The 24,501-nt window shown below is 44.4% G+C and overlaps 1 protein-coding gene across 1 annotated transcript in view; it reads left to right on the forward strand.

The window, feature by feature from the left end:
* Positions 1–627: 627 nt before the first annotated feature.
* The window catches only part of PLCD1 (phospholipase C delta 1), a 201,044-nt gene continuing 177,170 nt past the window's right edge, over positions 628–24,501 (forward strand). Inside the window, exon 1 of the mRNA XM_082258051.1 lies at positions 628–853. Within this exon, the coding sequence (XP_082114177.1) occupies positions 817–853 (37 nt within the window). The 5' untranslated portion in view covers positions 628–816. The remainder of the gene's footprint in view (positions 854–24,501) is intronic.

Below are 24,501 nucleotides of genomic sequence, written 5' to 3' on the forward strand. Positions count from 1 at the left end.
ATAAATATTATAGTTTGTATACAATATACAAATCAATATACACTTATTGGGTTGTTTTTTTTTTTTTTATCAAATACATGTAGTAGAATACATTTTGTCCAAATTTTTTTTCTTAATTTTTACTTTTTTTTTTATATCACACAAAATAAAAAACACAGTGTTGATCAAATACTGTTTGTGTACAGCATGACTGTGCAAATACCAGTTAAAGTCCTGCAATGCTAAATAGCAAAAAATTGCCCGGTCATGAAGGGGGTAAAATCTTCCAGGAGCTCAAGTGGCTAAATACTGCTATTCTGTGTACCTTAAAATCCACTTTACAAGAAATATGAAGATGTTTAGAGTCTTTTATTGTTTTGTTTTGTTATTTGTCAAGTCTGTAGTTGGCTACAGAAATGAAAACTGTGATGTGATTGGGTGCTCCTCCAGGTTTGTTTCTTCTTGTTTGGGATAGTAATGCAGTTTATATACACAGATATAATGGATGTACTATAGAGTCAGGTGAGCCTTAGCATTGGTTGCAGAGTGGAATCAGATGAGCAGTCCTGCCTCCTCCATGCTGTGACACAGTCATGGTATTATAATGTGTGTCCTCCTCCCCTCCAGAGGATGAAGCTGAGCACTCAGCAGGCTGGATGGGTTTGGCTGGGCGTGTTCAAATCACTCAGCAGAAAAAGCTGCTGGACCAAATGCACTGACATACATTACAGCCTGGGACAGAGACTGACCTATGAGAAGATCATTGCACTCAGAGGATTGTACTGCACCACTGTGACTGGGAGCGCTACATCAATCTGAGCTGTACACAGCAGGAGAATGGAGACCAATGGCTCAGTACCAAGCAGAGATCTCAGTAAGTGCAATGTACAGTAATAGAGGTGGAGCCCCTGATAGACCAGCTCTGCTTGTTGTGACATATTGAGGAAAGGCATGTTAAGATTTGTAAACATGGTTATTTATTTATGATGATCAGTTTGATTTCTTGGGATCAACCCACACAGGTTCCCTAACATTGTGCTGAGCTATCAACAGAGTTTAGAACTTACTGAAAAAAAAAATGATTTTCACCACCACAGCTGCATGATTGCAACCTGCATGCTCTGAACCTTATGGGTCCATTTACATGCTTGTATTATAATGCTCTAAAACGCATGTCCATCTCCCCCACAATAAGATCCTTTCCAGGATCAGTGCTGGAGTGCAGGATTTTTTGAAAAATAGATCCTTTTTGTTTGTGTTTTAGCACATTGGGATTAACATTCATATTGCCGGCGCACACAGGATCTTCAAATTACATCCACAAGTTTTTTTTAATTCAAAGTGATCACATCACAGCAGAAGAGTCCATTGTTTCAGGGCCATGCAGGACCCCTTTGTCAGGTACATGTCGCATGCCTATAACAATGTCTGACGAGGGGTCCTGCGTGTATTTCAAACTTTGCACTTTTCTGCTGTGATTTAATTTAATCACCTGAAATAGAAACTTTTGGATGTGTTTTGAAGAGCCTGTGTCTGCTGGTTAACATCACAGATTGGTGTGCATTTATCAGTTTCCTGCTGGGAGCACCCACCTACCTTGTAACCTACTCCAGGAAAGTATGCAGTGTGAGTATTGGTTGTTAATTGGGGTACACACTATATAAGACAATTGGGTGAATGATCCTCCGATTTATTTTAGTTTTTTTCCCCTGTTGTTTCATGGCAAGTCGGAACCGAAGATGGAAATAATGTATTGCTTGTTGTGGGGTACACACTATATAAGAAAATTGGGTGAATGATCATCCTATTTTTTTTTTTTATTTATTTATTTTTTCTCCATTGTTTTATGGCCAGTCAGATCTTGAGGATGGAAATAATGTACGAAAACTCTCATACAGCAAAGGCTTTTTTTTTTGTTGTTTATTGTTTCTGATCATGTGCAGTCTTTCTTTTGTGTTGTTTGTGTTTTTTTTTTTTTTTTTTATTTTTTTTTTCATACAAAAACAGTACACATTAAACAAAAATCATTTTGTTCTGTTCCCGTACGAGAAATATTTTTATTCGAAAGGTCAGAATTGACTGTTGAAAGTTGTGTACTCCCTAGCACAAAATTGTAGGATTGTTCCTCTGTCTGTCGGTTCACACTATGGCGATCCGACTTCGGGGGCAACCTGTGAAGTCGCGTGAACCGCGACTTCGACGCGTCTTGCACGGACTTCACATAATGGAAATCAATGCAAGTCGCTCCGATGTCGCCCCAAAGTAGTACAGCTCCTATTAGAACGGTTCCCGTAGCACAGAATGGACCGCGACTTGTCAGGCTGACAAGTCGCGGTAGTGTGAACCGGGACTAAAATGTTCACTCAATTTTTCTTATACGAGCCTTGCATGTGTTGGAAGCCCAGCAGTGCATTAAGATGTAATTAACAAGCTTTGGCCAATGATGTTGAACCTATTCACTCTAAATTTGAAAAAAAAAAAAGTATTAAAAATGTATGTCAACACCTATCTAAGTGCATGTCAACCCAGCAGGAAATGCCTAATGTTATTAAAAAAAAAAAAATAAGTAATAACGTGATAGCCAGGCAACTGTCTGTTTCCTAAAGAGCTTGGCAATAGCAACCCAGGTTTCTCTTAGGCCCCGTTCACACTAGTGCGATTTGTCCCGCAAAATCGCATGACAAGTCGTTTTCCATTATTTTCAATGAGCCCCATTCATATCAGTGCGTTTTGAAGTCGCACCGACTTCAAAGTAGTTCCTGCACTACTTTGCCACGATTTTTAATGCGTTTTGAGGCATATAGTCTTTCCATTGCTTGCAAAATCGCGCTGCAAAATCGCGGTAAAATCGCGTTGCATAAGTGTGAAAGGGGCCTTAAAGAAGTAGCTGGTGCCAGATACGCTATTCTTTGCACCGTGTTGCTTCATGTCTAGTTGAATCACAATGCACCTAGGTGCATTTGCTGCAGTTGGAGCACCAACAAGAAACCTTGAATTTTTAGATATCCGTATAGCACAACGTTCTAGGACAGTGGAGGATTTGTTGTTTTCAGATTTGCGTGTTTAGAGACATTTAATAAGTAGGTCAGCTGAAATCACTCCTCGTGAGATGTTTGGTGAATGAAATAAGCTCAGAAATGACATGTGCAGTCTAGTTAGGAATGAGGCTGTGTGCTCTGGGTGTTTCTGGAGGAAATAGTTTTTATAGTGTCAGTCTGCACAGTACACAATAACACAGACGTGCTTAGAATGCAACACATACCACAAATTGGTTAAAAGCCAGAGAAATTCTGTTAATATTCCAGCAGTAAGAATACAGCTCTCTGAACATTGCGTGCTTCATGTGGTCACATTCAGCCGTTCCTTCTGAGAAAAAGGTTGCTGTGTTCTGTTAGCTTTGAACACACTTTAAAAAGCTACAAAATCTACTTATCTTATGCCCCATACACACGTGCAGATTATCTGCAGACTTTTGTCTGCAGACTTACCAAAACCATATAATATGAGGTCAAACCTAAACACTTTCAATTTGTATGCAATCCGGCAGGCCCTTGCACTACATAGAAAAGGTAAGTCTGCAGACAAAAGTCTGCAGATAATCTGCACGTGTGTACGGGGCATTAGGCTGCATTCACATGTCAGCTTATAATCGCGGCAGAACCGCCGCGGTTCCGCCCGCGATTCGGAGATTTATTGCAAATCGCGGGACGCCTAGCGTTGCCCGTTGATTTGCAATAGCCCCCCAAACGCCGAGCGATGTTGCCGCGATTTACGCCCGCCGAATCGCGGCAAAATCACGCAAACAAAATCGCGGGACGCAATACGCTCCAAAAAAGTACAAGAGCTTCTTTGGAGCGTATTGCGTCCCGCGATTTTGTTTGCGCGATGTTGCCGCGATTCGGCGGGCGTAAATCGCGGCAACATCGCTCGGCGTTTGGGGGGCTATTGCAAATCAACGGGCAACGCTAGGCGTCCCGCGATTTGCAATAAATCTCCGAATCGCGGGCCGAACCGCGGCGGTTCTGCCCGCGATTATAAGCTGACATGTGAATGCAGCCTTAACCCCAGCTTCTGGCCACGGCACATACGTACGGGTGACATCTAGTGACTCCTACACACTATAAGAAAATCGGGTGAACATTTTTATCAGAGGAATGATCGTACAATTTTCTGATGGTGTGTACACAACTTTCCATAGCTGATTCCGACTTTCTGAAGTAAAATGTCAGAAGGGACAAATTCCAACATTTTTCTCGCACGCAAACCGAACTAGCAATTTTTAATGAAATGTGTACAATTTTCGCATGAGAAATATCAGATCCAAAAGACTGCACATGATCAGAAACTACAAAAAAAAAAAAAAAAAGCCTTTGTCATATGAGAATTTTCGTACATTATTTCCATCCTCGGTTCTGACTTGCTGTGAAACATTGAGGAAAATCGGCCAATTGTTCGCCCGATTTTCTCATAATGTGTAGGGGGCTTAAAGCGGTTCTTCATGGCATCTGAGCACCACAAACCAAAAACATTATATCATAAATTTTTTAATATTCAAAACAAACTCCCAATCCATCCATGTCTCCATGCTTTATTTTGGTGAGAAAACACACCCTAGCATTTCTGGTCGTGGCCATCTTGAGTAAGGGCAAATGATTCATGTAGCATTTACTTTCTGCTCTTAGCTCAAGTATGCATGCAGGAAATTGTGCTTAGCTGGGAAAACCCCTCCTCCTTTCCTCCCCCTCCTGAAGACTCCTGGGGTGTATGACATCATTGCCTAGGCAGAAAACCAGGAAGTAACTAAAAAAATGTAAAAAAAAAAAAAAAAAGTTTAAAACTCGTACGGTAAATATAATACACTTTCCTATCTATTTACTAATGCTAGCAGCATGAGGGTTAAAAATAATCCATGTTGATTGGGAGTGTGAAGATCCACTTTAAGTCCTTCAGACAAGATCCTGGGAATGACTAGGATCCCAAATCTCACAAAATGATTCTCCTGCATTATAGTGAAGCGTCATCGCAGGAGATTTGGGATAGTTTTCTTTCACGTGACCCCCGAACGATTGTGATGTCACCCTCTGAATTGAAGTGGTTTTATTTTTTAACTTTTTTTCCATAGGCGACTTTTAGTTTTTTTTTTTTTTTTTTTTTCTATTTGAATCTGGAAAAAAGATGTATATGATATTACATTTTTTATCCTGCTAGTGCATATACTCATGCAACTCATTATTGTTATTGCTACTAATATTAATTCCAAGTGCACATAACCTAATAATATGCAAGTGTACATAGGGGAAGAGGAGCAAAGGGAAGGCAAGTATAAGCCACAAGGTAGAAGGCAGGTAAACTAACCTGTATGAGCAAACTACACAGTCCAAAAAGGCAAATAGAAGTAAAATGATATATGTAGTAGCGCTTTGGAAATAACACTACTAAAAATGACAGTATACTCGGCAGGGCCAGATGTCTGCAAAACCAATGCAGTCACCATTGCCCATTCATTAAGCTGTTTGACAGTAACCCTTTCTCAGGCTCATTCAATGAAAGGTGCTAGCTTGCTGTCATATCCACTAGTGCCACTTGGTTGCATCTTCTTTGATACCCCTGCATTGCCTGTGAAGTTTCATTGGTGTCACTCCCTTTTAGGTCACCCACTTTAGGTGCACTCCTGTGACCTGTTTTCAGCAGAGAGCAGTCTGAAATCCGCTCTCTGCTTGCTGACGTCACAGATGTCAGTCCAGGCATCGCGTTATGGCGACCACGGAGTCGGGATCTGCCAGTTGCATGGACCGAAACCCGGCTCAGCCTCTCATCGAGCCAATGAGAGCTTGAGCTGGCCGCTCCTCGCCCCTCCACAGCTCAGCGCCCAAATGAGCGCGAGGAGGAGGTAGAGCGGAGAGCTGCTGACTGATAGATCTGCGGTGTTCAGTCGATCAGTTCTCAATGTAGAGGCGCCAGGGGACAGATGCAGGATCAGACCGATGCTGCATCCACCTAGGTAAGTATAAATGGGAAATGCCACCAAACCCCATACTTCTTTTTTATAAAAAATATACATGGTTATACAGTCAGGGGGCATCCCTGCAACTGGCATTAACAAAGGATAACAGAACATAGTAGAAAATAGTAGAAAGTATTATAATGCAGCCTGTGAAAGTATGTAGACAATTTTCAGGTAGTGTGTTATCATAATCCCGTTTAAAGTTTGTAAAGAAAAACCCCCGTAGAGAATTGGGACTTTAAAGGTAACTATAAAAATCTCTCATAAGAAAGGTTCAATTTGAATAAAACATACAATTTATTTAGAAAAAGTGAAATTTTGGAAAACCATCAAAGCAAGGTAAACACATATTGGACAATATGAATGGACATTCTAATGCAATACAGTTACAGGTAAACAGCAGAGTCCAACGCGTTTCAAAATGTTGTCTAGTACAAAAATCTTCCTCAGGGATCTGCAAATATTCCTGAAAAGCATAACCACATGCAAAAAGTGAGTCCCAAAAAGAGGGCACAATCCAGTACATATTTTATGCAATTATCATTTACATGAGCAATTTTGTAGTTGCGACAACATATTACCCCACATTGCCATGGAGATCTTTGCAAAGGACCACATATTACCATCCCATGAGGAAGGATCAAAGAAAGGAAAAGGAGAAAGAAAAAGGGGGAGGGGGGAGGGGGGGAAAGAGAAAAGAACTTCCAGATGGAATATCACTTGTTAGGTCACATACCTGCAGAAGTACGGAGCCCCATACACTTATCCCAGTGGGGATGTGCTAAATTTCCACAGGGTGAGAGCTAGAGTCAGGTGTGTTTAGTAATAGTCTTCACCTAGAGATAATAATTGATTGTCAGGGAACCTCGGATATAAATTTAAACATGCCCTATATACAAGAATATTCAGATCAATTCACCTGTTGTGATGATTTATAAAATATAGAGATATGTGAAAATGAAAAAAATATATATGTAGGAAAAGAAGTTTTTCCAGGGATAAAAAGGAAAAATTCCTACAGAGTTCCAGGTGGTTATCCTCTAATCTGCGTATCTCAAGGGTTGTTATTAAGTGGTTGGTCCTATTGGGAAAAAAGAGACAGAGCCATGAGTACGTCCAATGACCCTAATTAAAGGAGTGACTTGTTACAATTGGGATACCGTACCTTAATATTCTGATGGACCGTCCCCGGTGTCCTAACGACTTCAGTGGATAAATGTCCACAAAGATATACGGATATATTCCTGGTATAAATACCACTCCTTGCCTAAGATGAATATAGAGATAATATATTCATCTATATGTGTATATGCAATAATGCAAGGTACATAAATGTCCCCAATCAAGTAAAAAGTACAGTTTTAGTGTGGAGAAAACGACAAACATTGAGTCCCACTATCCATAGAGGCTGACCACGTTCAATCCTAGGGCTATCTGGTAAAGCCGCAATGGCGTCCACCATATATGTCCTAGTGATAAACAGGAAGAGAGAAACCCCTTTAGGTATAATAAGGCATAGATGTATAATAACAATCCTGGTCCCCTGGGGGGTACTTACTGTGGTATAAAAAAAGGCTTGGATGCGCAGCAGTCCTGTGTTTCCTTTCTCAGCCATTCACTGTGTGGACTATTGCCCTATTTTACTATACAGCGCTCTACATAGTTTACATTTGCAACAGTCCCTGCCCCCCAAGGAGCTTACAATCTAAGGTCCCTAACACACACACACACACACTAGGGCCAATTATGGTATAATCAAGTGTTTGGAGTGTAGGAGGAACCCAGACTACCTTAAGGAAACCCATGCAAGCACGGGGTGAACATGCAAACTATATAGTTGGCATTTAAAACAAGTACCCTAGTGCTACAAGGCAAAAGTGCTACCCACTAAGCCCTTGTACTGTCTACCCCCATCATGGTTGTAGTGTGGTTCCAGGAGGGCCCTGGTGCAGGCTGGTGTCTTCCCTTAAAAGCGGACCTTGCAGTAAAAGTCTTATTACATCAAACATCCCTCCTTTATTTGAAATCACCATAAAGATAGTAGAAAAATAAATAAAAAGCCTATGGGGAAAAAAGCTTCTGCACTTCAAAGGGTGATGTTACAACCCCTCTGCCAAGGTTATGCGAATGTTGAATGTCCCAAATTTCAACAAATCTCTGGGGACCGAAGCTGGGGCTGAGATAAGTATATTTTAATAACTTTTTTTTTCCCCCTACAGTTGCTTATTGTGCTACTATGATTAGGCAAATTCATACGAGGGTAGCCTGGTGTAATGAGCAGAGCTTGCCAAGAACTGCTTTAATCTTTCCCTTTTTAAAACATGAGTAGGGGGGCAGTGAGCGCTTTCTTGACAAGCTGCTCCAATGATGGATGTAGGCTATCAAAAATTGGGCACTACAATCTGCATGTCAGAAAACATTTAAAATAGTCTGTCCTAGATGCTCATTAAGTTGTCTTCGATTGTAAGCTCTAACGAGCAGGGCCCTCTGATTCCTACTGTATTAAAGTGTATAGCATTTGTACTTTCTACCCTCAAGTTGTAAAGCGCTGCCTAAACTGTCGGTGCTATATAAATCCTATATAATAATAATAATAATGTTGTCCTGTTGGCAAATACCTTCCTGCTTTTCCAGCCTCTATCTTGGCTGCCTCCCCCCACCTGCATACCATTCTCTTTCTTCACGTCTGTAATTCATCTTTATTCCAGGCTGCATTCCTGCACCAACTCATCTGTTCTGATCTAACCTGCTCTACTTCTGTAGGCTAGCGGATTTAGGCCATCACACAGGCGATAACATGCATATACCGGATTCCAGCAGCAAGAATCAGCTGATTCTTGTGGCCAGGCTGACAGATGTTTGCAAATGGTGGCTGTTCAGCCTGTACAAAATGACAGGCTGAGAGGAGCCATTGCTGTATCCACATGCTCAGTGGTAAGATACGGTTTGGGACTGATGAGTGACCCTGGATGCAGATAGATTAGTCAAGGCTTGGATATCCATCCCCTGACAACTAGTTGTGCATACGTGCGAACTTCAGCAATTGTTCTGTCAGCCAGTCATTACTTATGACAGACTGGCTTGAAAGAGTTGGAAAACCTGTCCAGCAGCGTTACCCCTTTCTTCCCAGCAACCACCAGTTCAGCAGGTCAGCCTATGGGCACATTTTTCAAAAGTTGCAATATATTGACCTGATTAACCTCAGAGCATCAACACCGTAGAAGAAAAACCCTGTAACCCTTCAGAACTCTTTTTGAAGTACCTGCTTACAATGCGGCTGCCACTGTTCGTATACATCTGTCATCCTAGGTGTAGTAGTTCGGCTTGACTGGGGTCAGGAATGGAAACCATTTGTATGCCCAGTTAATCTGGTCTGTGCCTACACAGGTCTGAGGACTGATTCCGTACTAAAAAGGGAGTTGCATGCTTCTCAATACCTGGAAGTACCAGATCATTTTTGAACAGAGCGTAAAGGAAATTATAGAAAAGTACATGTGCTGCTGAGGTAATGGGCATTAAACTAATTACCGTCACTGTACACTGCTCACAGGTTTGCTTTAGAGTAGACCAAAACCTAAAACGTAGGTCCACTTAAAAAGACCTTGACATTTTGTCCATTCAGGGCAAAGTTACAGGGTCTATGTAAAGCCTACCTCCCTGACTACCTTGTATTAAAGTATAACAAATGGCAAAACCTTTAATTTTAATTTTTTTTTTTTTTTTAATTTGGATATAGTGCAGAGGTATTAAAATACCAGCCAGTTTTTATTGCGGTCTGTGCCCCTGTTTGGGAGATTCACTAGGGTTGCCACCTCATCCTACTATCAAACTTACCTAATGCAATAAATTATACACAGAACCTGCATAATTAATGTGTTTGGGTTTAACCGCTTGCCGACCGCCGCAAGTAGATTTACTGCGGCGGTCAGCCCCGGCCAGGCAGAGTGACGTTAATTAACGTCACTAGCCTGGGAGGGTCTGGGGAGCAAGCGCGCGCCTGCGGAGGTGCGCTCCCGCGCGGTCATGGACCCCCCCCCCCCCGCACGTGTGACTGGCAGACCCGATGTCCGCCGGTCACTCGGTGATCGTCGGGGGGAGAGGGAGAAAGTCAGGCGGCTTGTGTAAACAAGCCACCTGTCATTCTCCTCGGTGTAAAAACACTGATCAGACGGATCTACTATGTAGAACCATTGATCAGTGTCCTTACAGCTCAAGCCACAGCCAATCACAGTTAGAATCACGCCCCTAGGGACACACACAGCCCCTCCCTCCCAAATAAAGTTAACCCCTTCACTACCAGTGTATTTTTACAGTAACAGTGCATATGTATAGCACTGATTACTGTAGAAATGTCACTGGTAACCCCAAAAGTGTCAAAAATGTCAGTCAAGGGTCCGATCTGTCCGCCGCAATGTCGCAGTACCGCAAAAAAAATCGCAGATGGCCGCCATTACTCGTTTAAATAAAAAAAAAAACAACAAAAATGACAAAAATCTTTCCCTTTGTTAGTAAACGCGATAACTTTTGCGCAAACCAATAAAAATACGCTTTTTGCAATTTTTTTTTCCAAACATAGGTAGGATAAAACAAATTGGCCGAAAATGTTAAAAAATTTTGATTTTTACATTTTTTTTTTTTTGGCGAATTTCATATAAAAAAATGTGAAAAATATTGTTGTTTTTGCAAAATTTAAGCTCTTTTTTTGTTTATAGCGCAAAAAGTAAAAAGTGCACAGGTGATCAAATACCACCAAAAGAAAGCTCTGTTTGTGGGGAAAAAAAGGACGTCAAATTCGTTTAGGTACAGCGTCGCACGACCGTGCAATTGTCCGTTTAAAGTCACGCAGTGCCGAATCGCAAAATACCCCTTGGTCGTTTAGCAGCCAAATCCTCCGGGGCTTAAGTGGTTAAAGGGATGAGATTGCAACCATAAGATTCACCCTCTCATTGTCCTGTTTACCATTACCATTGAAAGTAATGGAAAATCCCGCATTTTGGGTTGTCCCCAGAAAAGTAATTGAGAGGAAATCTTCCAATGGGGATACTAATTCTGGTGACCTGGGGGTCCCCAAGGAATTCCCTTAATTTGCAGAGATTTTCTTTCACTTCCTCTTTGGCTATAGGACAGAAAGTGATGGTATATCTCTGCAATGGGACACAGATTTTGAAAACAAATTTAACAGTGGTTCTCTCCCTTACTCTATCCAAAATGGGGGGGGGGAACATTTTTTTTTTTCGCCTATAGTTCTACTTTAACCATAACAGAGCATCTCCCGCTGCTTCTTTTCTCGTGCAGCCGCCACAAAATATCTGCGTCGGCAGATGTCAGAGTTTAGACTGAGCAGTGATATCATTCCTTCGACCATGTGACAAATCTCAGGCCAAGTGATTAGTCACTGGTTCCGAACAACTGCGTAATGGGAAAATGTCACATCCACCCTCATCTTTTAAAGCCCCAGGTATTTTGCAGCGGACACAGGAGAAAGAGCAGCAAGGATATGAAGTGAAGACAAGTATAATGAAGTAAAAATTCTAAGAGGGGCCCCAACCTAGACAATGCCTTTCTACGGGATTAGCAGCTGCTCCTCTAAGCGTTTGAACCACCAAGAATATTTAGAATTCTAAAGGTAGGCGCTGCTTCTACATTTTGGGTTTACAAACCTAAAAAATGTTTTTTGTGTGATACAGTGTAACAAATATAAAAAAAATAAAAATTCAATCACATATAATAGTAAACCAAACACCAAAAATGTATTCTAATAGTGTCCATATACTTTCAAATATCATCAGAAGAAATTTGTTCTAGTACTGTTGTGTCCTTACACCTGTGGAATGGTTTCCACTTGCATTTTAACACAAATTATACAATACTGTTAGTGTCCATAAATGTGTGAAATTATCCCATGCACAGTGTCTGTAAATGTCCTTGATAACTTCTTCACTCCAAAATAAAGTGCTCCACCACGTATGGTAAGGTAAACCACTCACTTACTACACTTGGTGGAGCACTTTAATTTGGAGTGAAGAAGTTATCAATGACCTTTTATGGACACTAACAGTATTGTATAAGTGGTGCTAAAATGCAAGTGGAAATCCCTTCCACAGGTGTATGGGCGCTGCTTGAAGAAATTTCTTTTGATGATATTCGAAAGTATATGGACACTATGGACATTTTTGGTGTATGGTTTATCATGTGTGGTTTTTATATTTGTTATATCGTATTACTCCAAAGAAAACGTTTTTTTGGGTTTGTAAGCACAGAGTATAGAAGTAGTGCCTACCTTTACAATGTTCAGTAGGAGGAGTATAATGTGTTTAGGGAAGCGGATGTTACATAGGCCCAGACACACGACCGAATTGCACTGGAGGAGAAACTTTTGACATGAGGGGCAAACACAGCCAACCAGTGCTAGCATGGTAGGGACCGCTTTCTCTAAATAAAGTGTACCATGGATGATGCAAAATGTGTAGTGTGAAAAGTGGGTGTTCTAAAGGATATGGTTTATTGTGGCATTCCATGTCTTATCTTCCAGCATCAGCTCATTTTTGCAGCTCCCAGCATTTGAACACATGATCACATCTCAGAATTTTAAAGGAAGTTTGTGAAGACTACTCTCTGTCAGATTTGGTGATCACGTGTCTAAACTGGGAGCAGATAGTTATACATCGCCCAGTATGTGTCACTGACTTGGTTGTGATCAATGTCTAAATGCTTAGTATCTTCACTTTCCAGCCCAATATATCTTTTTGGTACTGATCTGGGGGGCAAATTCCCCTGTCCCTCAACCAAGTCCTCCCCATGTAATGGTGGGTTTAGATCATAAAATCTCCTTGCTACAAAAGATAAAACAATTTATGCTGATGCTAAAGCTGGGTATACACATACGAAAGTTTGGCTGCTTCAGCAGGAACCATACGAATTCGGGTACTCGAGTACTGCTGTCAGAAGCTAGTCTAAAGCCTAGTACACACGCAATGATTATCGGCCGACCGATCGTCCGTCTTTCTTTTGTCCATGTCATGGTCTTCTTGCTGTTCTCCTTCGTTTGACATGTGCTGGCGGCCATCTTGGTTTCTGGGTTTCTTGTAGCCTCCCACCCTGCGGCTCCTCCTTCCCACTGGGAGGAGCTGGTTGCCTAGCTCATATATATAGGAGGTCTGTGGCTTCAGTTCCTTGCTTGGTCCTCCTGTGTTCACATGCTTCTAAGACTGCTGCTGCTTCTGGTCCCTGATCCTGGCTTTGTCTGACTACCCTGCTGGTTCCTGATCCTGGCTTCGTCTGACTACCCTGCTGGTTCCTGATCCTGGCTTCGTCTGACTACCCTGCTGGTTCCTGATCCTGGCTTCGTCTGACTACCCTGCTGGTTCCTGATCCTGGCTTCGTCTGACTACCCTGCTGGTTCCTGATCCCGGCTTCGTCTGACTACCCTCCTGGTTCCTGACCTCTGGCTTCGCAAGGACTCTGCCTCGGTTTCGCCATCCGTTTGGACTTTTGCTTTACAGCTTGATTTTCAATAAAGCCTTCTTATTTTCACTTATCTGTTGTTGTACGTCTGGTTCATGGTTCCGTGACATTAGGACCAAGCCATGAATTCTGACGGTACAGGGCCATCCTCGCTACCCACGCTGGTTGCCAGACTTGATCAGCAGGATCACCTGTTGGGTCGGTTTGCCGTGGCGTTGCAAACCCTGCTTGAACGCACGGCTCATTTCGCTCCCGTTGCCGATGGGTCGGTTGTTGCTCCTGGGCCCGCTCCTACTGCCGCTCCGGTTGTTGCGCCAGAGTCTACCCCGACACCTGTTGTTGCGCCTGCGGTGTTTCGGGGTATGACCGGTTCTGCCCCCCTTCCACAGCGCTTTGGGGGAGAGCCAACTCAGTGCCGAGGTTTCCTTAACCAGGTGGGCATTTATTTCGAGTTGCTGCCACATGCCTTTCCTACTGAGAGATCAAAGGTGGGCTTCTTAATTTCGCTGCTCTCGGACAAGGCCTTGGCCTGGGCCAGCCCTTTATGGGAGAACAACAATCCGGTGGTTGCCGAGTTTTCCGGTTTTGTTGCTTCTCTTCGGAGGGTATTCGATGTGCCGGCTCGTGCTGCCTCTGCTGCGAAGCTCCTTATGTCCATCAGACAGGGTTCACGATCCGTAGCTGAATACGCCATTGAGTTTCGTACCCTGGCAGCAGAGGTGGGCTGGAATAATGAGGCTCTGGTCGCTGCTTTCTCTCATGGGTACTCCGAAGACACGAGGGTCGATGCATGTACTGTGGTCTCGGTGGGCATTTTCGGTTGGCATGTCCGAACCGTCCGGGAAACGCTCGCACCTGAGATCCTGTCAGATCTTGGGTGGAGTCTCCTCGTCCCCGGTTTCCCGTGTTGACAAACCACTGATCACTGTTGTCCTCTCCTGGGTCGGGGGCTCAGTGACGACCCAGGCGTTGGTGGACTCTGGTGCTGGTGGTTTGTTCATTGATAGTGTGTTCGCTGCCGCCAATTCCATTCCTCTGCAGGCCCGAGGTTCTCCACTGGCTCTTGAGGCGATAGACGGCAGACCCCTTCTGCCGCCACACGTGACTCATGAGACCCTTCCAGTGGGGATAGCCATTGGTGCCGTTCACAGAGAGTCGGTCTGCTTCCAGGTTATTTCGTCTCCACACTACTCGGTGGTCTTGGGGTACCCCTGGCTCCAGAAGCATAATCCGATTTTCGATTGGAGATCGGCCGAGATCCTCTCGTGGTCACCGCAGTGTGGGGCTAGTTGCATCCATGGGCCTGTCAAGTTGCTGTGTACTTCCTCGGACTCTCTGTTGCCTCCTGAATACGAGGAGTACCGGGATGTATTCGATAAGGTGCGCGCGGTTGCCCTACCTCCGCACCGCCCATACGATTGTGCCATCGAGTTACAACCTGGTGCCGTTCCTCCTCGTGGCAAGGTCTATCCACTGTCGGTAGCGGAGAATGAGGCCATGGAGGAGTACGTGAAGGAGGCGCTTTCACGCGGACACATTCGCAAATCCTCGTCCCCGGCAGGGGCTGGATTTTTCTTTGTGAAAAAGAAGGGCGGTGAGTTGAGGCCTTGCATCGATTACAGGGGTCTCAATCGCATCACGATCAAGAACGCTTACCCGATACCCTTGATTTCCGAGCTGTTCGATCGCCTTAAAGGGGCCACGGTCTTTACCAAACTCGACCTGAGGGCGGCATATAACCTCGTAAGGATCAAGGCGGGCGATGAGTGGAAGACCGCGTTTAACACCAGGACCGGTCATTATGAATCCTTGGTTATGCCCTTTGGGTTGTGCAATGCGCCCGCAGTCTTTCAGGAATTCATTAACGATGTTTTCCGTGACCTGTTGCAGCAGTGTGTGGTGGTCTATTTGGATGACCTCTTGGTATATTCTGAATCCATGGAGACCCACATTCTGGATGTCAGACGAGTGTTGCAACGGTTACGAGAGTACAAGCTGTTCGGTAAGCTTGAGAAATGCAAATTTCACCGATCCCAGGTAACCTTCTTAGGTTACATCATTTCCGCTGAGGGGTTCTCCATGGATCCTGAGAAGGTTTCGGCTGTCTTACAGTGGCCCCAGCCCAGTGGTCTTCGCTCCCTGTAGAGCTTTTTGGGCTTCGCCAACTATTATCGGAAGTTCATCAGGGACTTTTCCATGCTAGCCAAGCCTCTCACGGATCTGACCAGGAAGGGCAGTAATTCGCAGGTCTGGCCGCTCGAGGCCATCCGAGCTTTTGAGGCTCTAAAGTCCGCCTTTGTGTCGGCTCCGATTCTGTCGCATCCCAACCCTGGGTTGCCCTTTGTCCTCGAGGTGGACACGTCTGAGACGGGAGTAGGCGCCCTTCTGTCTCAGCGTAGAACACCAGAGGGTCCTCTGCTTCCTTGTGGGTTTTACTCCCGGAAACTGTCTTCTGCGGAGTGCAACTATCAGATTGGTGATAGGGAGTTATTGGCCATCGTGCAGGCCCTTAAAGAATGGAGGCACTTGCTCGAGGGTTCGGTGGTTCCGGTCCTCATCCTGACGGACCACAAGAATCTGACCTACCTTTCTGAGGCCAAGAGATTGACACCACGTCAGGCCAGATGGGCTCTGTTCTTGTCACGTTTTAATTACGTGGTCTCCTACCTACCCGGTTCCAAGAACATCAGGGCGGATGCCTTATCACGGCAGTACTCCGACCTGTCCAGGGAGGAGTCGATTCCGACTTCGGTCATACCTACGAATCAGATCCTGGCCGCCATTCGCACCAGCCTGACCTCCTCCCCTGGGTGAGCAGATTTTGGCGGCTCAATCTGGTGCTCCCTCTGGGAGACCCCACGGCAGATGTTTTGTGCCTGAGGAGTTGCGCACTCGGTTGTTGCGAACCTACCATAACTCCAAGACCGCGGGGCATCCTGGAAAGAATCAGCTGTCCTGGGCTGTTTCACGTCTGTTCTGGTGGCCTTCCCTACGTTCTGACATCGCCGCATATGTAGCGGCATGCTCCGTTTGTGCCCAGAGTAAGTCCCCTCGGCACCTTCCGTTGGGCCTTCTGCAACCCATAGCCACCGGGGAGCGCCCATGGTCACACCTGGGGATGGATTTCATTGTGGACCTCCCTGCATCCCGAGGCCATACGGTCATTCTCATGATTGTGGATCGATTTTCCAAAATGTGCCACTGTGTTCCTCTCAAGAAGTTACCCTCTGCACAGGAGTTGGCCACGATTTTTGCCAGGGAGGTCTTCCGGTTGCACGGTTTGCCCAAGGAGATTGTGTCGGATCGGGGGAGTCAGTTTGTGTCCAGGTTCTGGCGCGCCTTTTGCTCCCAGTTGGGGATTCATCTCTCCTTCTCCTTGGCCTACCACCCTCAGTCCAATGGGGCCGCAGAAAGATCCAATCAGGCCTTGGAGCAATTCCTTCGTTGCTATATCTTCGATCACCAAGACAAAAGGGTTGACCTCCTGCCTTGGGCTGAGTTTGCCAGGAACACGGCGGTGAACTCTCCCTCTGGGACGTCTCCCTTCATGGCCAATTATGGGTTCCAACCTGCCGTGTTACCGGAGGTATTCTCTCCCCAGGATATTCCGGCTGTGGAGGATCACCTTTCCGTCCTACGTGCTTCTTGGGTACAAATCCAGAAGTCCCTTGAGGTCTCTGCGCAGCGCCAGAGACTCCAGGCTGATCGCAGACGAGCGCCTGCTCCTTCCTACCAGGCCGGAGACCGTGTATGGTTGTCCACCCGCAACCTCAACCTTCGAGTGCCCACTCCCAAGCTGGCGCCTCGCTTTGTTGGTCCCTTCCGAGTGCTTCGCAGGGTAAACCCGGTAGCCTATGCCCTTGCGCTTCCTCCTGGCATGCGGATCTCCAACGTGTTTCATGTCTCCCTGTTGAAGCCACTGGTGTGTAATCGTTTCACTTCCTCGGTTCCTCGGCCTCGTCCGGTCCAAGTGGGCAATCGTGAGGAGTATGAGGTGAGCAATATCCTGGACTCACGCCTGGTCCGCGGTCGGGTGCAGTTTTTGGTTCATTGGCGTGGTTATGGTCCAGAGGAGCGTTCCTGGGTTCCCTCCGCAGATGTCCATGCTCCTGCCTTGCTCCGAGCCTTCCACGCACACTTCCCTCAGAAACCGTTCTTTACTCCGCGGAGGAGGGGCCCTTGAGGGGGAGGTACTGTCATGGTCTTACCTTCTTGCTGTTCTCCTTCGTTTGACATGTGCTGGCGGCCATCTTGGTTTCTGGGTTTCTTGTAGCCTCCCACCCTGCGGCTCCTCCTTCCCACTGGGAGGAGCTGGTTGCCTAGCTCATATATATATAGGAGGTCTGTGGCTTCAGTTCCTTGCTTGGTCCTCTTGCTTGGTCATGCTTCTAAGACTGCTGCTGCTTCTGGTCCCTGATCCTGGCTTCGTCTGACTACCCTGCTGGTTCCTGATCCTGGCTTCGTCTGACTACCCTGCTGGTTCCTGATCCTGGCTTCGTCTGACTACCCTGCTGGTTCCTGATCCTGGCTTCGTCTGACTACCCTGCTGGTTCCTGATCCCGGCTTCGTCTGACTACCCTCCTGGTTCCTGACCTCTGGCTTCGCAAGGACTCTGCCTCGGTTTCGCCATCCGTTTGGACTTTTGCTTTACAGCTTGATTTTCAATAAAGCTGTCTTATTTTCACTTATCTGTTGTTGTACGTCTGGTTCATGGTTCCGTGACAGTCCAGAGTTGTGTTTTGTTGGTTGGAATGTGCCTAGACTGCACACAAATTTTCTCGCCCGACAAAATTCTACTTCAGAAGTGATGTCATGTGTTGGTTTGATTTCTTTGTGTTCTTTCTTCTCTGAGCATGCCTAGTCTTGCTCATAAGATTTTTCCCTGTCGAAATCTGTACTGACTGCACGAAAATCGGCCGTGTTTTGACGGCGGACAAAAATTTTATAGCCTGTGCACCAGATTTTTTTCGTCCGAAAAGTCGGAGTCGGTTGTCGGAAGCATCATACTAACAAGCTGAAAATCGGCAGATCGGTCGTCGGACGAAAATTCCCTGCTGATTTTCGACGCGTGTATACGAGGCTTAACAAACGGCTTCTGTTGAAGGTCATGCTGGCAAACCAGCTGTCAATTCTTGCTGCATAAAGCAGAACTACACTGCATCTGAGCACCACAAACTAAAACCACTATTTAACTATTTTTTTTTTTTTTTCATATTAAAAACCAAATTGCCTATCTATCCAGATCTATGTGCTTTATTTTGCTAAAAAATTATTTTGAAAAACACCTCCAGTGGCCGTGACCATCTTGAGTAAGGGAAGATGATTCATGGAGCATTTACTTCCTGGAATCCATCTGCCCTTAGCTCAGGCATGTAGGTAGGATGGTGTGCTTAGCTGAGAAAACCCCTCCTGAAGACTCCTGGGATGTATGACATAATTTGCCTAGGCCAGAAACCAGGGATAGAACTATAGGCAAAACTTTTTTTTGATACAGTAAGGGAGGGTTATAACCCCTGTCACCCCTGTTTTTTGCTATCTGTGTCCTATTTGGGAGATTTCCATTCACTTCCTGTCCCATAGCCCCTGCAAATGAAGAATTCCTTGGACGCACATTTCACCTGAACTAGTGTCCCCATTGGAAGAGTTCCCCACAAACTTTTCTGGGGACAACCCAAAATTTGGAATTTTCTTTTACTTTAACTTTTATTGATAATGTTAAATAGGACAAGTGGAGAGGGGGAGTCTCCCTATCAGGGACACAGACCGCAATAAAAACTGTCAGGGGTTCTAATCCCACTCCATCAAAACTAGAAAAAAGTTTTGACTTTTTAGTTATGCTTTAACTGAAGAGATGTAAACAAAAAAAGTTTGAAACCAGTAAATATGATATAATTTCCTAATAATGGCAGCATTAGGATTACAAGTAGTCAATGCTGATTGAAAGAGTAAAGTGCCCCTTTTAATTCTCCCACAAAGATAATAATAAAAATAAATCAACCCTTTGCTATTCTCTCTAATGTCTCCCTAATGGGTTTGTGGAAATCAGTAATGATTATTGGTGACTTGCTAATAACCTAGCTATCCCCTTGGTTGAGCATTTCCTAGAATGCTGACCTGGAAACAAGTAATGCAGTATGTCTGGAATACTTGTCTTGGCTTAAGGCCTGTACATACGTAGCGATTGTCGGCCGTAAATATTCGGCCACCGTCTGATCGTCGGCTTGTTAGTATGATGCTTCCGACAACCGACTGCGACTTTTCGGCCAAACAGAACCTGATGTGCATGCTTTAAAATTTTTGTTGGCCAACACCAGAACGGCCGATTGTTCCTCAGTCAGTACAGAATTCTGCCGACAAACAGCAGATGAGCAAGACTGGGCATGCTCAGAGAAGAAAAAACACACGGAAAGTAAACCATCACATGACATCACTTCTGCAGTCGGTTGTTGTTGGCCGACAAAATTCGTGTGCAGTCTTTAGCACTTTTCAACCTACACGACAGCACCGGACAAAAGACAGCCGATCGTTCAGCCGACAATCGTTACCTGTGTACGGGCCTTAAGGCTCCATTCACACCATGGTGTTCTGGATCACAGGCAGAATCGCAGTCCCGAATCACCGCAAATCATGAGGCACGCTTGCGATCCCTGTTACTTCCAATGGCACCCTATCACGGCGCGATTTTACCACGATAGTTGCCCGACGAATTACAGTAAAGTCTCGCAAACAGAATTGCAGGATGCCTGTCGCCCTAAAGAAGTTCTAGAACATGGTGTGAATGGAGCCTTACTGAATGGGGAAAAAAAAAGATTGAAGCCTTTAGATCTAGACCTAATCTATGGTTTGCTTCTAAAAAAAGTGGAACATGTTATGTTTTTTCTCCCTTTTGCCTTGAACATGTTTGTTTCCTTCAATACAAATGTGAGATGGAAACCTGAGATTAGTCTTCTATTTTATGTGAACGACGGCATTTATTATCTATGCCTGGCAAGCTATGAAGGTTTATAAATAAATCCTGGCTCATAAACTGAAACAGATGACACGGTTCTGTTTCAATATCTTCTTTTCAGGATAAATACACTTCGGGCTGTAAGAATGAGGCCTCATACACACCGATGTAAAATATTCTTGACTTGGCCATGCATACATGGTCTTTATTAAGTGTATTAAAAGTGGAGCATTTTAGAGGCTGAAAAAAAACCTAATTTGCACATTCAGGAGAAGAGCTTTTGGGCAGAAAAATGAACGCTGCTAAACTTTTCTAAATGCATTAAACACTAGATGCATTTTGCGGCTTGAGCGTTCATTCGTTCGATGGGCCAGTGGTCACTGACATCAATGCATTTTTTTTTTTTTTTTTTTTCTCGCTGACCACGAACTATGACTATTGCCTTTAAAAAGGTGTGTAATTCTCGCACTGTCCAATGATTATATCAACCTAAAAACCTTTAATGCTGCAGGTACTATTATTGGTAATCACACAATGCAGATCAATATAAAGGGGAGGAGTACCGCGCTTTAAAGGTGCATCCGTGCTCTAAATTATCTATGTATGTCTTCAATAATAATCCAAATAATGTAAGAATCTGTCTCGGTGCTAAAAAATAAATATTAAATATGTGCTTCGCTGTGAAAAAAATCCTATAATCAATGCCTTAATATTATTAGGTGTATACAAACCATATAAATATATTCAATAAACAATATTAATGGTGATAAACCAATATCCAAAGTGTTCTGTGCTTATAATCTCCCACTGTATTAAACCAATATTCGAAGTCTCTGTATAAGTTCACAGGTGGTTCAATACTACTTATATATTTAAAGTGCTCAAGTGTCCCAAATAGTGTAAACGGTGATCAAAATCTTCCTCCTAAAAACAAATACAGTAAACCCCCCTCCATTGCGGGGGTTACGTTCCGGACCCAGCCGCGAAAAGTGAAATTCCGCGAAATAGAAAAACCCTATTAAAATGCATTGTAGGCATGTTTTTTTACTGTCACTGTACGTGTAGAAGCATTTTAAGGTCTTTAAACACACTTTTAAAACAATAGAAACTCATTTAAACACATAAAAGATACTAAGAGACATAGCAAGAGCTATGGAAAACACAAAAATATTTCATTTTTAATGATTTATATAGTAAAATAACATTACAAAAAAAAACGCGAATTACCGGGACCGCAAAAACTGAACCGCGATGTAGCGGGGGATTACTGTACATGCAGGTGCTCTTCAGTGTTTGTGACCACTAGTGGCGCTTTTCCACTGCATGGAACCGTACCGGTTCGGCACGCTTTTGTGCTTTTCCACTGCTGGTACCGCATGGTATAGGGCCGGAACGGTACGGTATAGGTTTGCTTTTCCACTGCATGGAACCGAACGGTACGGTATGGTACAGCTCTGAAAAAACAGTACCTACTCGATTGTGGTTCCAACAGGTACCAAACTGGTACCATATCCCACAATCCTTTGCATGCAGTCACTACTAGCCACTGATTGGTCACCCCGTTGTTATCCCACCCACTTAACTTTAGTACTACTTTAGTGGAAAAGCAAACCTGTACCGTACCGTACTGAACCGTTCCAACACCGTACCATGCGGTACCAGCAGTGGAAAAGTGCCATTAGTGTCCTATGCGCTCACCTCAATTCCTTCCATATTAAGCCTTATACTGTGTCTCAGAGGTATGTTGCTTTACTCCTCTCTGCCACTAGGGTCCTGTGGAGGTACTGGATGCCGGTTTTCTCCTTATATTGGGGATCGGTTTAGCAGGGTCATGGAAGGGACCTTAAAATCTCCAAAATAAACGGCCCAATATAGTGAAGTATTGCCAGATCAGGTTGGATTTGTGGATCTTATACTGGAAAGTAATAGTAGTTTCTGCCACCATCCCAAAATACGTGTGTAGTTGGTGATGCCTCAGGTCAAGTTGGGGGATTTTAAGGGCAGGAGTAAGAGATGTAGATGGTAGTAGATAACGTAAATAATTTATTAGAAAAACAATATAATATATACAAAACACTTGAGAGTGAATGGGTAAAGGCCCATTAAGTGCTGGTGAGAGAGAAGTAAGGAGTATGTGTTACACGTGAAAAATGAGTGACATTTCAATATTTTGTGGGGGACAATCCTGCTCTGCTGTTCCTTGTATCAAATGACAGGGATTGGTTCAGAGGAGGTGTCCAATCGGTAGTCTCGACGCGTTTCGGCCAATTGTGGCCTTGTCAAGGGTGTATCACCGATAGAAAAGTCAGTAATATAATATATATACAGGGAAAATTCTGCCAGATCATTTATTTAAAAAAACAGAGTAACACTCACATATAACAGGCTCTTCAAATTCGTATAACAAATGCGGGTCAGAGTGTGCCGCTACGTCGCTTCCGGTGCTCTATCCTGCGTGTTACGCTGCGTCCTGGGATCCCTGGAAGAAGCTGCGTGAGGACGCAGCGTGACGGTAACGTCAAGGTTTGTTTTGAACTTGCCTCCAGTTAGTTTGCGGTCATGTCCCCGTGTTCTTAATTTTGCTTTCATATTGAAAAAACTGCCCTCCTGAACCTTATTCCCCCTTGATGTATTTAAAGGTTTCATTCATGTTTCCCCTTTCCCTTCTTTCCTCCAGACTGTTCATATTCTTCTTTCCTCCAGACTCCTGAAATCTCTCCTGATGTTTTTTTTTTTTTTCAAATATTTTATTTTATTTGAAAAGGAGAAACGGTAGGCAACCATAATGTACATATGTCAATAAAGTACAACAAGAATGTAAAGAAAAAGGGGTTTGAATAACCCCTTTTTCTAGATGGGATGGTGACAGGCTAGCTTAACGTTAAGGAAGCCATCTTAGGGGTTTTGGTTGGCATAGCTGTTAGGGCAGGTTAGATAAACAAGGCTACATTTGGTTAGAATAAGCCCCAATCAGAGTGGGAATTCACTGTAGCTAGGGAGTTTAGGCTGTTAAAGCGGTTGTATCCCGCTTTTTGACACTTTTACCTACAGGTAAGCCTATAATAAAGCTTACCTGTAGGTACAAATAATATCTCCTAAACTGGCACAGTTTAGGAGATATTTACAGTGCATGCAGCCGCTCGCGCGAGCGGCGCATGCGCTCTGAAGGTCCGGGGGGACCTTCAATTAAGTTGCCGGGAGCTTGCCGGAAAAATCACTCCCGCGCGCATGCGCGGGAGTGACGTCATCGCGGCTCCGGCCAATCAGCGCGCTGGAGCCGTCTCTTCCGGCCAATCAGCGCGCCGGAGCCGCCGAACCCGGAAGAGACGACGAGGGATCATGGCAGCGCCCGCATCGATGTCCGGGGGTCCGTGTCGGGGCTTCGTTTTAAGGTAAGTTACACATAATGGGCTAGTATGCGATGCATACTAGCTCATTATGCCTTTGTCTTGCAGGTTTTTTTTATTTTTTTTTTTTATAGGGTTTACAACCGCTTTAACCAGTTTCTTCCTGTTTTTCCTGCCTCCAGAGCCTGCCTGTGGGATACTTAAGGGGGCTCAGTTGGAGATGTTTTCACTCACCTCAAGACTAGCTTCGTGTCAAGACAGCAGCGTTCTGTTACCCCCCCCCTCCCCTTTTGTTTGTCGCGGCCAGTTATGCTTGTAGGGTCACCTTTGCGTGGTGCAAAGGGGGACGATATTAGTGATATAACTATTTATTCCAAGAAATTAAGGTTGTGGATAATTCTTGGATGTTATTATTGTATTGGTTTAACCTGGATCTTAGTGATCGGGTTAATTTTATATGTTATTATATATATTGGTTTAACCAGGATCGTAGCGATCGGGTTAATTTTATGTATATGGATGTTTTTAAAGTATTTAAACAAGCATTAAACGGCCGCGGCCTTTAAAATCCAAATTGGTGTGGAGTGTCATCATTTCTTTTAGAATAAGCTAAAGTAATAGAATTTAAGTCCTGTCTACCATCCCAACATTACAGCGACGAGAGCTGGGCGTCAAAATACAACATCGGGACAGTTAGCATTTCAGTGCTTATCATAACTAGCTAGCCCTCCCCTGTAACCAGGGGGGGGGGGGGGGGG

Source organism: Pelophylax lessonae, assembly GCF_965119305.1.
Source record: "Pelophylax lessonae genome assembly, chromosome: 5".
Lineage (NCBI taxonomy): Eukaryota > Metazoa > Chordata > Amphibia > Anura > Ranidae > Pelophylax > Pelophylax lessonae.